Source organism: Danio rerio, chromosome 24 (assembly GCF_049306965.1).
Source record: "Danio rerio strain Tuebingen ecotype United States chromosome 24, GRCz12tu, whole genome shotgun sequence".
NCBI lineage: Eukaryota > Metazoa > Chordata > Actinopteri > Cypriniformes > Danionidae > Danio > Danio rerio.
Window position 1 is genome coordinate 22305438 of NC_133199.1, and position 13732 is coordinate 22319169.

The 13732-nt window shown below is 35.5% G+C and overlaps 2 protein-coding genes across 5 annotated transcripts in view; one reads left to right on the forward strand and one right to left on the reverse strand.

The window, feature by feature from the left end:
* tpk1 (thiamin pyrophosphokinase 1) overlaps positions 1-11802 on the forward strand; it is a 158581-nt gene extending 146779 nt beyond the window's left edge. For 3 of the 4 annotated variants that reach the window (NM_001006074.1, XM_005162615.5, XM_073940321.1), the window contains 1 exon segment: positions 11043-11802. In NM_001006074.1, coding sequence (NP_001006074.1) covers positions 11043-11203 — 161 coding nt within the window. In that variant the 3' untranslated portion in view covers positions 11204-11802. 4 annotated transcript variants of the gene reach the window in all.
* Positions 11262-13720, reverse strand: sec61g (SEC61 translocon subunit gamma). The gene is made up of 4 exons (NM_001002499.3): positions 13562-13720; positions 12817-12922; positions 11608-11710; positions 11262-11423 (listed from the first exon to the last, which is right to left on the reverse strand). The coding sequence occupies exons 2-4, from the start codon at positions 12908-12910 to the stop codon at positions 11414-11416; spliced, it is 207 nt and encodes a 68-aa protein (NP_001002499.2). The 5' UTR covers positions 12911-12922; positions 13562-13720; the 3' UTR covers positions 11262-11413.
* Between the last annotated feature and the right edge of the window lie 12 nt (positions 13721-13732).

The following is a 13732-nucleotide window of genomic DNA, read 5'->3' on the forward strand; positions in this document are numbered from 1 at the left end:
AATGCATTGAATAATAATGGATAAATGGATAATAATGTAAATAGATTCAAATGTGTTTACCCAATTAACAAATAAATACATAAACATACTGTGCTATGTAGAATTAAAAAAAAAAAAAAATGAGCCAATTACTGAGAAACAATATCTACTTTTAAAGTAAATTGAATTTAAATTAATTGTGTGAAATCTGCCTTTTTTAAGCATATGTTACAACTAACCCTCTGTCTGTTACAACTTGCCCCGCAGGTGTAACATAAGTCCATAATTCCATTGCTCATTTGTTGAAGGGGCTTGTATGTTATTGGTAAAAAAAATATATATGGTTTGTCTAAACCCATTACTTTGTTCATTATTAGACCAAAACTAAAAAGTGTTACTTTGTGCCCCGCTCTCCCCTATCTGCTGCTGCTTTCAGTTGTATGGCAATAAATGTCATGTAAAATGGCATTCAAACTCACATTATTAGCATTTAACAATGAATAAAGCATATGAGGTGTGCCTGGGGTGATCATTATAAGTTTTTGGTTGTTCAGCTGCAAAAAATAGAAGCCCTTCATAAAATGTAAGTTTCAGGTGTTGGTTTGAACAAAAACTGTTATAATATGGAAAATAGTCCTTCTATCACATGCCGTTGCTTTTATTTAGAACATGATTTATATCAGCCTATGTTGCTGTTGTCAATCTGGCAACCTGCTCTTGCATGCGTTGAGTGCAATACCTAGTTCAACCACTGGGTGCCAAACTTACATACTGCACCTTTAAAAAAAATGGAGTTTCGTATAAGGGCTAATAATTTTTTCTTCAACTGTCTTAAGTTATTTAGTCAAAAGTTATTTTCTATTTATGTGTTTATTTATGTTATATTTATTAGTGCTTTGGTATAAAATTAATGGAATTATCTTTTTTTGCTCAAATCAGAGATGCCTAAATTTTTCATTAATGCTGAAGACTTACTACAAAAAAATGCAGATTAAATATACGATTCCACTGAGAAATGCAGACGAACGCTACTTCATTCTCTTCTGTGCTGCCTCTGCATGTGTGTATCAATGTTTGTTTTGTTGTAATGTGAGCTGGCGCTGGTGTTGGACTGCTGGAGTCTGTGTGCTCTGCCTCATCGCCCATCTGTCCACTTCTCATCTGCTGCCACACACACACTGTCAGTGTCCACTACCACAGCCATCAGATGCACACTTTGAATCGTCTGTGATAAAGAAAATATCAAGATCTCATTAAACCGCTTCTTTGATAAACTGCTGATATGACATGCCACTCTTGCTGGAGCTTTTCACACTGCACTTTTTATTAAATATATTTTTAGATTTACAATTTATGTTCATACATGAAATATTTACATCATTTAAATTGGAAGCAAATAAATATATAAAGTAATAAATTAGGTATTTATTTATTAAATATGTATTGTTTTATTTATATTTATATATTTTTTCAATAAAACTGCTGATGTCAATATTATTAGCCTGCTAAATTGGCTACAGATAAAATCAGCAAACTACTAAATCAGTAATAATAAGTTATTCACAGTCAAAAGAGATTGTTTATTTATTCATTTGTTTATATTATATTTATTAGTGCTTTAGTATAAAATTTATGGAAATTAATTTTTGATCAAATCAATGAAAGCCTAAATTTTGTAGTAATGCAGAAGACTTACTACAAACACTTTTTTAAAAAATGCAGAAATAATATACAATTCCACCAAGGATAGCAGATGAACACTACTTCATTCTCCTCTGTGCTACCGCAGCATCCATTTATGCAAAGTAAATGTTTTTTTTTTGTTACATTTTTTAAGAAAATTATAAAATAATTATAACATTTCTGTGAATTTTTTTAATTATTTTTATTTATTTTGCCTAAATGAGACATATAGAGAAATAGACAGATGGACAACCAAACTGACAGAGATAGATAGATATTTATGTGTATATATGTAATGTGTGTATTACTGTATGCTTCTCTACAGTCTTCCACATTGACCTTTAGTCGGTATGCCTGTTTAGATGTTAAACACTGTGGTTATGTATGTTCACATGTTCTTATTTGTCACATTGCTTATTTCACTTTAAACTGTTATGATATTTTGTTTCTATTCCTTTATTTTTATATGTTATTGTAGTTATTGTACAATATTGTATCATTTACAGTCATGCCAATAACGCAATATTCAATCGAATAGATAGAAAGACAGACAGACAGACAGACAGACAGACAGACAGACAGACAGACAGACAGACAGAAAGGTACAGATAGATGACAAACGTCTCTATCCGGAAAATTGTTGAAGCGAATTTACCAGTATTTTTAAAAAGGGCCTGTTCACTCACACATGATCCCAGAAAAAGTCTGTATGTTTGAAAGGTGCAGACAGATAGACAGACATATATACAAATAGAAGGACAGATAAATAGATATTTTAGATAAGTAGATAAATTATTTTTATTATTGCCATTTGTTTATAAGTTTTATGTCAAGAACTTAGTTTTGAATTCATTTTTCTGCTCAAAAGTCCAGCTTGAACCAGCCTAGGATGGTTGGCTGGTATTAGCTGGTCAAGCAGTCTGGTTTTAGAGGGTGTTTGGCCACTCCCATGCTGGTTTCCAGCCATTTCCAGCCTGGTTTTAGCTGGACAGGCTGGGAGATGACCAGCTAAAACTAGCTTGACCAGCCTAGCCAGGCTGGGAACCCAGCCAAAACCAGCTATGTCCAGCTTAAACCAGGATGGTCAAGCTGGTTTTAGACTGCTTTAGCTGGTCACTTTCCAGGCTGACCAGCTAAGACCAGGCTGGAAACCAGCTTGGAAGTGGCCAAAACCCCTCTAAAACCAGGCTGGTCGACCAGCTAAAACCAGCCAACCATTATAGGCTTGTTTAAGCTGGATTTTTCAGCAGGGTTATTTTATTTGTTTTCATTTTGGAGCTTCCCGTTTTAGCACCACTAGTGCTGGTTATGATTTTTGAATCATATCATCATTCTCATCACATACCTTTCAAATCCTGATGTTTGAAAATGCTAAAGTGTTGAAACAAAAGAAAAGGTGAGGGAAGATGCACATAACTAAAAACCTAAACCCTCCACATTCTCAGCATTGTTGAGAATGATGCACGCAGAAACTTCAGGCAGTGCTCTGTCGCCTCCTCTGGCCAAACTGTGAGCTGCGGTGCTTCAGGTCTCCGTTTGATGAAAAATCCTCCTTTACTCACTAAATGTTCATCTGCCAAACCCAGCGCGACCGGGGGTGGTGAGTTAATTGCAAAGTTCAGTCAAGGTTATCGATGTTTCGATCTCTCCAGCTATTGTTAGGGTGAAATTGAGTTAATTATCGGAGTGGCATGCGTGATTAACCGGAGGAGCTGATGTGGAGTGACAGACTGAAGTCAGACGCTTCTGCTTGTTTTTCCTCCTGTCTTTAAAGCCCGGTTATATTTCTCTCTTCCTCTCTTTCTTTGAAGTGTGTTGAGTAACCCAGCCTGAGAGTAAAACAGCTCACCCAGCAGCTAGTGCCTTGTTTGTTTACTCCATGCTCTCTTGCTCCGGCAGGATCATATTTTAGGGGAGACGCAATTTTGAGTGAAATTAAGTCTTCCTCGGCATTAGCAACTAATGGATTCTGTCTGAGGTAGAATATTTATTAGGGAGAGTTTTCGTTTATTTTTGTTATAAATGCTAAATAATAAATTTAGTATATAAATTTGTGTGTGTGTATGTATGTATGTATATATATATATATATATATATATATATATATATATATATATATATATATATATATATATATATATATATATATATATAYATATATATATATATATATATATATATATATATATATATATATATATATATATACAAATATAGGCTATACAATACCTAGCAAAAGTCTTATAACTGATCTCGTGTTAGAGCAACAAATAATAACTTGACTTCTAGTCGATCATTTGGAAAAATGTCAGAACGTTGATTTTTTCTTTTCCCGATGAACCATCTGAACTGCATCCCAATCATCACAAATACTGCAGAAGACTTATTGGAACCCACATGGACCCAAGATTCTTAAAGAAATCAGTCAAGTTTGCTAAAGGAAAAATCGTGGTTTGAGGTTACATTTAGTATGTGGGGGGTGTGAGAGATCTGCAGAGTGGATGATAACATCAATAGCATGAGGTATCAAGACATTGGTGCTACCCATTACATTTTAAACCACAGGAGAGGGCAAATTCTTCTGCAGGAGCCTCTACATCAAAGTTCCTAAAGCAAAAGAAGGTCAAGGTGCTCCAGGATTGGCCAACCCAGTCACCAGATATGAACATTATTGAGCATGTCTGGGGTCAGATGGAGGAAGAGGCATTGAAGATGAATTCAAAGAATCATGATGAACTCTGGGAGGCCTGCAAGAACGCTTTCTTTGCCATTCCAGATGACTTTATTAATAAGTTATTAGAGTCATTGCAAAGATGTATAGAGCAATCCTCCAAGCTCATAGGAGTCATACACAATATGAATTATTTTTCCACTGCACCATGACTTTATATTCTTTATTGTACTTATATTCTCTCAAAGCAGACCTTGCTGTCCTAATTAAATAATTAAAAAACAAGGCATGATCACGTTTTATTTAGGTAAAATAAGGTAATCTAGAGGCTTTTGCCTTTCATATAAGCCATTTGTGATATCAAATGAGCAACTAGAAGTTTATATATATATATATATATATATATATATATATATATATATATATATATATATATATATATATATATATATATATATATAAACCAGTGTGTGTCAAAGATGCGAGAGTTTTATATTGTTGTTGTACTTGTTACTTATCACTTATTGTTACTGAATTTAATTTGAATTATTGCACGTTCACATATGTTTTAGCCTACATATGTATATTTATTTCCATAGATATTGTGTCAAAATCAGTTTGCTTGTGGTATTTTTTTTTTTTTTTTTTGCTATTATTTTGGTAGTTTTTTACAACCCAGACTGTCTCCATCTGATGTAAACATGCTGTATGTTGTAGTAAACAACAACAGTGCAGTCCTGCCACTGGGGGTCAGTATGAACTCACTGTGGAGACCAACTTGAAAGGCTATACAAGTTTTGATGTCGTTTTGAAACTAAACCCCATAACATTTTTTTTTTTTTTTTTTTTTTACAAAAAACATATATAAAAAGCATCACTTATTTCCAAAAGCCAGTAGCAGAAGACATGAAAATAAACAATAGTAATTTAAAGTTGATACTGAAGTGTTTTTAAACCATACTATAGTAAAATGTATTAAATTATATAGATTATAATTTTTAAAACTCTTACAAAACTTATTAATGAATGCTACATCGTCAGGGTCGTAGCCACCCGGGAGGTGGGGGTGTAGGGTGGTGTAACCATTTAGAAACAGGTAATTAAGAATGTAAACTTTTAGATTTCCCCCCTGCACCTCATACTATAGTATTATATTGAACAAAACCGTAATAAATATACCTATATTATATTATATATTGTAATATAATATGCCTAGTTGTAGAAAAATGAGTACAGCATTGGGTAATTTCTCAATGTTACTGCACTGTGAAAAATGTGTGTTAATTACCAGTTTCTGTATTTTATGATTCATAAATGTTTTCTGTTTATTTACGGTTGTGAATTGCATTATTGGACTTTGATCTGTCGACTTTTGATGCTAAAAATTCATGTCTGCAGTTTAGCAAAGTCTCTTTTATTGACATTTGCTACTGAGTTTGCAATAATATATAATGTATAAAAATTCATATATAGACAAATGAGTCTGTATAATAACAATAAATGAACTGCCAGTTTATTACAAGGATTTTGTAGCATAATATACAACACCAACCCAGACAATATCACTTCAAACTAATAAAAAATGCTCATAAAAATAACTTTTTAGAACTTCTTAAGGTTAAAAGTTGTTATAAGAAAGATCAAGTTCCTGTAATGCAATTCAAAAGCTTAAATAAACTGGGAAGAATTAAAAATAAAATAGGGAAACCTGCTAATTGATGGATATTTTTGCAGTGTGTGGATGAATCTATTACCACAGCTACTATATAATTACCACAACAGATGAATCTAAATGATAATAGAATAGAAGTACTTTAGTATGGTTCAAACACACTATACATACTACAAGCCCACAGCTTTACCCAGTCTGCCAGATCAAATAATAAACTCCGGCTTCTGCTTCGCTGGCCTCACTGAAATGACTTCACTCGACTGTGTCTGATGTTTTTGGGGACCACCGCAAATCTTAATTCACCCACATTCCAGCCAACAGGTAGAACTTCTTTCTGACTGCCACCTGGGTCTCTGTCAAAGGAATAACATGCTTTAGTGCTCCAGTGAAATGTAGTCTATTGTTGCCGCCATTGAAGTGAGAGGCACTGAACTCTGTCTGGCACCCCGATTACTGCAGCGTTTCCAGTCAGCCGTTCAGCTCAATGAGAGACAGAGAAAACACTGTGTTTCCCACCAGGTTATGCCAGGGCATGTTTTTTTTTCCAGTGCTTCACTCATTAGGACATTTGCACAAGCACCCCTGATGGCTTTGGTGAAAGACCTCGGTCGGCCGATTTAATTAAAACCACAGCGGGCGCATTTGGTGCTTTCACAGTTTTTGGTGGAAATTTGTAGACAAAAACATTTTTTCTCTTCTCCCTCTAAACTTCCCACCCTTCTTTGCACTTTAAAGAGGTTCTATTGTGCTTTCTGCTCTTTCAGCTTGGCTTTGGTGTGTAATGTTGCTGTTTGAGCTGGACAAAGATCTGCGGAGTTAAGAAGCAAAGAGTCACTTTCTATCAGGACAAAATGTTTCTGAACTCACTCAAATGGCTCAGTCGTAGTGCCCAGTTTTCTTCTGGGAATCCGTCTGTCTTCTGGGTCACATTATCCTGAATTTAAATAGTTCCCACTTGGGCGGTTGAACTGTGTTAATGGTGTGTTTACAGCAAATGCAAGAGATGCTGTTTCACGGATCAAATACACTGATACGCATGCAATTTCTTTAATATTGTAGGCTGTGATGGTTTCAAACTTTCATAGCACAATAATTATTTATCTGTTATTATAGCATATGGTATTGTCACATTATTTTGTAAAGGTTGTGGCTGGAAAGGCATTCTCTGCGTAAAACGTGTGCTGGATAAACTGTCGGTTCATTCCGCTGTGGCAACCGCAGATTAATAAAGGGACTAAGCCGAAAAGAAAATGATTGAATGAATGTAGGGTAAATACAGTGGCTTGCAAAATTACTTATACCCCTTGAACTGTTGCACATATTCTCACATTTTTTCGTTCATTTTTCTTCGGCTTAGTCCCTTTTATCATCAGGGGTCACCACAGCAAAATGGACCGCCAACTTATCTAGTATGTTTTTACACAGCGGATGCCTTTCCAGCCGCAACCCAGTACTGGGAAACACCCATACACACTCAACAACCCTAAACATAAAGCCAAGGCTACAAAGGAATGGTGTAAAATTAAACATTTTCATGTGTTGGAATGGCCCAGTCAGAGAATCTGTGGCAAGATCTGAAAACTGCCGTTTACAAACGCTCTCCATCTAATCTGACTCAGCTTGAATTGTTTTGCAAGGAAGAATGGGCAAAGAATGGCTCTCTAGATGCACAAAGCGTGACGGTAAGGGGCCGGGGGATCGCCCGCACCCGTCTGCAACACCACTGATTACTTTATAGTGTCATATGATTACTTTAAGGGCACCTAGGTTACCCCTTTTTTAGATTTAATATAAGTGTTTTGCGTCTGCAGAATGTATATGTAAAGTTTCAGCTCAAAACACCCATCAGATTTTTCATTATACCTTTTACTAGATTCTACTATACATTTTTCCACCAGGTGGTCGTTTTGTCGTACTTCGCCTTTAAGACTAGTCCTCCCCGCCTACTGTTTCTACGTGCCTTTCTGCGTGTCTTAATCTCCTCCCTCTGCTGCGTCAGACAACAGACAGACTTAAAGGAAAAAGAAGATCTCACGTAACGTTTGTGAAAAATACTACAGTTAGAACTTTACCAATGAGTATTTGTTGTAGAAATGCATCAACACACAATGTCAATGTACAAAGTTTGCGCGCACAGAGAGAGAGATACAGACCGACACACATAAACAGACGCGTTTAGCTTTGCATTCTTTTTGCACGCAAATGTGACAGCATACAGCTCAATCTCAACTGCTGTGTGCATATCTGTTATGGTAATGTACAAAATAAACCTGATTTAACGTCCACAAACCGGGATTGAAGCGTCTTCCTTTATAATAGTTCTGACACGCGACTGTGCTGATGAACTAAAGCTGGAGTAAATCGCTGTACTTCATTACACACGTGCACTGTTTTAAAACATTTTAAACAGGTGAAACTTACTCTTGATCCCATTTGATGATGATTGATGACTCTAGCAAACTGAACAGAGATTTAATTCCCGGTTGCTTCGCGATTGTGTGGTCTAGATGGTATGATTATACAAGTGACTACCAGGATATGTTAATACGCGCAGCTGTCAATCAATTCGGTAGGCGGGGGGACCACACTCCTACGTCAAGTTGCGGTCGGTCTGAAAACCGCTCCATTTGGTCCACCGTTTTTATGTTGTTAAATTGAAAAAAAGGACTGAGTGTGTTTATTTCACCCCAATATGACGTCTATGCACTATATATACACACGTCTGTCCAAATAGCTTGAAAAGTAGATTTTTCACCATAGGTGCCCTTTAAATAATGTTTACGCTTTCGGTTTTCTCTGCTAAGTGCGGTTCATACTTCCCGTGTGGGAGGGTTGTGAAAGTCACGGGGGTAGGCGGGGGGGGGGGGGGGATGGGGGGGGGGGGTCGCACAGGACCCCTTATCGCGCGGGACTGCTGATCCTCCATCAGATTGAGTTTAAATATAATTGTGCATCAGTTCCTAAGTAGAGTCTATGTGGTGTTATTTAATACTGGTACGTCTACAAACATTATGTGAACATTAAATTTGAACTTTTCCATTGTGTGTCCATTTAAAATGACACAGCTGTTTGGACAGCACTGTGCGTAGGTATAGTGTGTCCACAGTCATATTGGGGTGATAAAGACAAAAGTCTCTTTTTTTTTAAATTGACAGTAAAATTGGATCCAAATCCTTTCCATTTTGAGGCCCACCACAAGGTGATGTAGGAGTGCAGGTTCCCCAGCCCACCGAATTGGTTGATAGAACCGTATAAGCATGTCTCTATTGTAACACGTGTAATCATATCCTCAAGACAGGACGTGCGCAAAAGCAATGGGATTTAAAGATCTGTTCAGCTCTCTGTGATCATCAATCATCATCAAATGTGATCAAGAATGAGTTTTACTAGTTTAAAACGTTTTTAAAACAGTGCATGTTTGTAATCAATTACAGCGATTTAAGCTGTTTACTTTATCATCACAGCCGCATGTCAGTACAATTATAAAAGAAGATGCTTCAGTCTCGGTTTGTGGAGGACATTGCGTGTGACTCATCATTGCAACTCAACAACAAATACATCAAATAATAATAATCAGTGGGAAAGTTCTTACTGTAGTATCTCTCACAAACGTTATGTGGGATCTGCTTCCTTCGTCTCTGTCACTGTACTGTTTATCTGATAAAGCCGAGCCGGAGATTGAGGCACACTCTGACAGGCATGTGTACACGGTGGGTGGGGAGAACTAGCATTAAAGACACAGGCCACAAAAACAGCTACATTGTGTTCAGAGCAATTAGCTCCAATATTCTGAAAGCTGTAATAAATAATCTGATGGATGCTTTGATCTGAAACTTCACACATTCTGCAGACACTAAAGACTTCTCTTAAAACTTGAAAAGGGGTAAAATAGGTACCCTTTAACACAGAGTATGATGGCTGCTTTTGAAACCTTTTTAAGTCTTTGGTTTCGAATCAGTGAATTGGGGGTCATATGATTTCAGGAAACTGATTTTATTTAATGCCATTAGTTTTTTTAAATGTTTTAAAAATTCAATAACTGTTTTTGCAGCAATCTGTGTGATCAATGAAGTTTTCAGGGTTGTCGTGTTTTTATCTAATCTTGAATCAATTTTAACAGTTTGTATTAGTTTTAATGAGAAAAGGTTTTTGACATTTGAAAGTGATGCATTACAATATTGAGTTACTACCTAAAAAGCAACTAATTGCGTTACTTATTTTTTCTGATATGTTACATGACTTTTGAGTTTTTCTGACCTGGCTGAAACTTTTTTTCAGAACTTTTTTTTTTTTTAAAGGAACTCTGCAATTTACATGAAAAAAATATTTTCGGATTATGTTATCCGATACCTTCCTGACCCCAGAGCTATACAGTAGTCAACATTTAAAGTGGATCAGAATGTTTTTCAAAATTGTCCTAGGACAAGAATGGCTGTTGTTTAATAGTTTTAGGACAACATTGATGAAAAAAAGTTAATGATCCGCTTCAAGTGTTGACAACTGTACATGTATGTACAGATTAAAGCTTAAATGTGTTGGCTACTTTTGTACTAATTGTTTTATGTAAAGAGCCCACAATATAACACAAATTAGGCCTTAAAATTACAAAAATAACATTATGCAAACATAATATTAGATAAGAGCATTTAACTGAATTTAATGTTTGCATAGAGTCTGAAAAAAAAATCCCTTCATTAGTTATTAGTACGAAGTTGTTGCATTTACAATTTTGGCCAGCAGGTGTCCCTACCATATGGTGTTTTGAACGCTTTGAAATCATTTTGAAAAGCAATTTAGTTTAAGCTTTACTTTTTTACTTGCTAGTTAATTCCAGGTCATCAGACTAATATTGGTGCTTTTTTGAGGTCAGCAACAACAAAGAATTTCAAAATACAAATTGTTGAAATCATTACACAAGATAATGATACTGTTTTCTTTCATAATTTTGATTAAATATTGCTGTTTTAATTGCACATTTCAATACTTTGATATGCAAATAAACCCCCTACTCATTACCTTCTGTGTCTTCTTTCACAGACAATCAAGTACTGGCTTTTGGACAACTAGTAAGCACATCCAACACTTACGAGGACCACGACCCTAAAGACTGCAGAAAACCTGTGACCATCACCACTGATAATCCCCTTTTGTGGAGTATGGGAATAAAACGACTTCAATCGAGCCAAACATTCCTTTAACATCAAAACATGCCTTATTTCAGCACTAACTGCCTTTCATGAATTACTTAAGACAATGAGTAGTGTAACCTTTGATTTATTAACACAGCCAAATAGAAAATGTTAACACAAAAAAAACCAACATGATTTATACAAATGTCCGCATTCAGTTCATCATCCAACACTGTTTGAGGCAGCCGAAGGTCTGTTTGGCTTCACCGCCTGGTTGATTCAACCACCACTGTTAAGAGAGAAAAACAGTCCGGCTTTAATCACAGTAAATCTAAATCACAGACTGAATGCAACAGGCTATTTGCACATCTTTACTGTAGCGGTTATTAGATTTTTATAATGATTTTGTAAGCAATTATTTGCAAACAATGCGAGGAATAAAAGACTTAAGATTTTTAGTGTGGATTACTTACACAATGATGTTGTTGATGGGGATGTGGATGAGTTTGACAAAGAATCCAATGAAGCCCATGATGGCAAATCCAATCGCTGTTGCCATCGCGATCTTCTGGAATTCTAGAGAGCAGGGGGGGAATACATCAATGAAAAATTAACTTAGGTGCATGTAAACTGTGAAATACATGCTAAATAAAGCATTCTAGATAGTCTACAGATTGAGAGCTACATTTTTTTAAACACCCATTAATATAGCACAAGACCCGTGTTGTTTCCAAATATCATTCTACAATTCGATTGATGAAAGCATAGATTTGCATTCTTTACACATCACAAACAAATAATGAGTGATGCACCATCTTTTTTTTAATATTTTATAATTAAAGATAATTTACAAAGCAACTGGGCATCTGTATTTAGTGAAACAAAAACACATGAAATGAACAACATTAAATGTTTTTGATTGTTTTAAAATGCCATTTTTCTGTAGTGGGAACATTTGGAGGTCCTACTTTTAAGGCCGTACATGATGTCACCATAATGGCTAAGAATAAATAAGTTAGAATCAGTAATCGTAAAGAGACGGCTTGAAGGTTGTTTTACTCTACAAACTTAATAGGTTGTCAGTAAATAAAAAAAAATGACACATTTTTAGACAAGCTTACATTACATTTTTTATACAAGACAATGTTTTGAAATCATTATTTGCTGAAATAAACATTAAACTTCAACATCCAGATTGCTTTTTAATGACCAATTATTATTTTCAGGACATAAAAACGCTCTTTATTATAATATTTTTCATGATTATGGTGGTTAAAGTCAAAATAATGTTATTGTGTGTTGATGTGGACACAGTAGTGCTCTTCATGTGAACAGGCTTTGTCCGTTTTGTTTTTCCTTCATGAAATGACTGAATATGTTCTCTTATAAATGTTATTAAATTACTTTATCTACATAGCAGCAAGAATTGTACCATAAAAAGTGACAACAAACAAACCATCAACTAAAAGTTTTGTCTCAAACTTGTGATCTGTTGCTTATTAACAGTTAAGGAGCTAGTTACCTGTGGGTATTGGTTAGGGTAAGGGATACTAATAGTCAATATTTTAATAATAGACAGGTAATAAGCCACAAGCTAATAGTGAGAATGTCTGCTTAAACCAAAATGTTAGTTCTAATTAAATTTAATTTAATCTTTGGATCCAAATGAAAACAGGACATACCTTTTCTGTCTGGTTTTGTGCATCTTTTGACGAGTCTGATAGAGTCTTTGACGAACTGCCTGCTAGGCTCCACGAATTGCATGACCTGATCCATCTTGAAATGAGGCTAGCGGAAGAAAAAAAAAACATTCATTTCACATCAAAACGAACCACAAACATGTCTGTGCCACTATATCGAGATCTAACAGAGGAAACTTATAAACAGTTCAAAAATGATATGGCTTAATATAATTATTAACTTATCTTTTTCAGACCCATTAGCCCTCTAAGTTACGTTACCTCGAAACCCAAACACAGAGACAATTATTATTTCCAGGAAATTATTTAATGACACTATTAAAAGGTCCCAGTTATTAAATGTTTAACTTGATGAACCAAGTTAACTGAAAGTCTTTAACTGCCTATTTGACTAACGTAATGTTCTACAGAAAAACTAACGTTAGCTAACCTAGCACTGTTAGCCTGGATGCTATGCTCTGGATAAAAACCTGTAAACTGGATGACTTTAATAATATTTTTCAGTGTATCTACTTTCCAATATTAGAAAAGAATGGTCTAACAGTAAAGTACTCTCCATCTCATATTAGTAATATAAGCTTGACGGTCATTACTGATCAATCAGAAACAGTGTTTACGTCACACTGAAACTCAGCGGTGCCAAATGTAACGTATTACCTGTTTTAATCCAACATTCTTTACTTAATATAGATTCGTAAAGAGACAAAATCGACGAAAAGAAACTTACCTGTGTTGGCAAATCAAAGGATAAAGCGGTGGTCCAGCTGAACGCAGACTGACTCCGCTGTGTGTTACGCCACGTAGATTTAACTGCAGAAAGACTGACGCAGCTCTAAGACTGACGCATGCGCACTGGCTCAAAACTCCTTCTCATAGTGACTTGCGTGCTGACACCTAG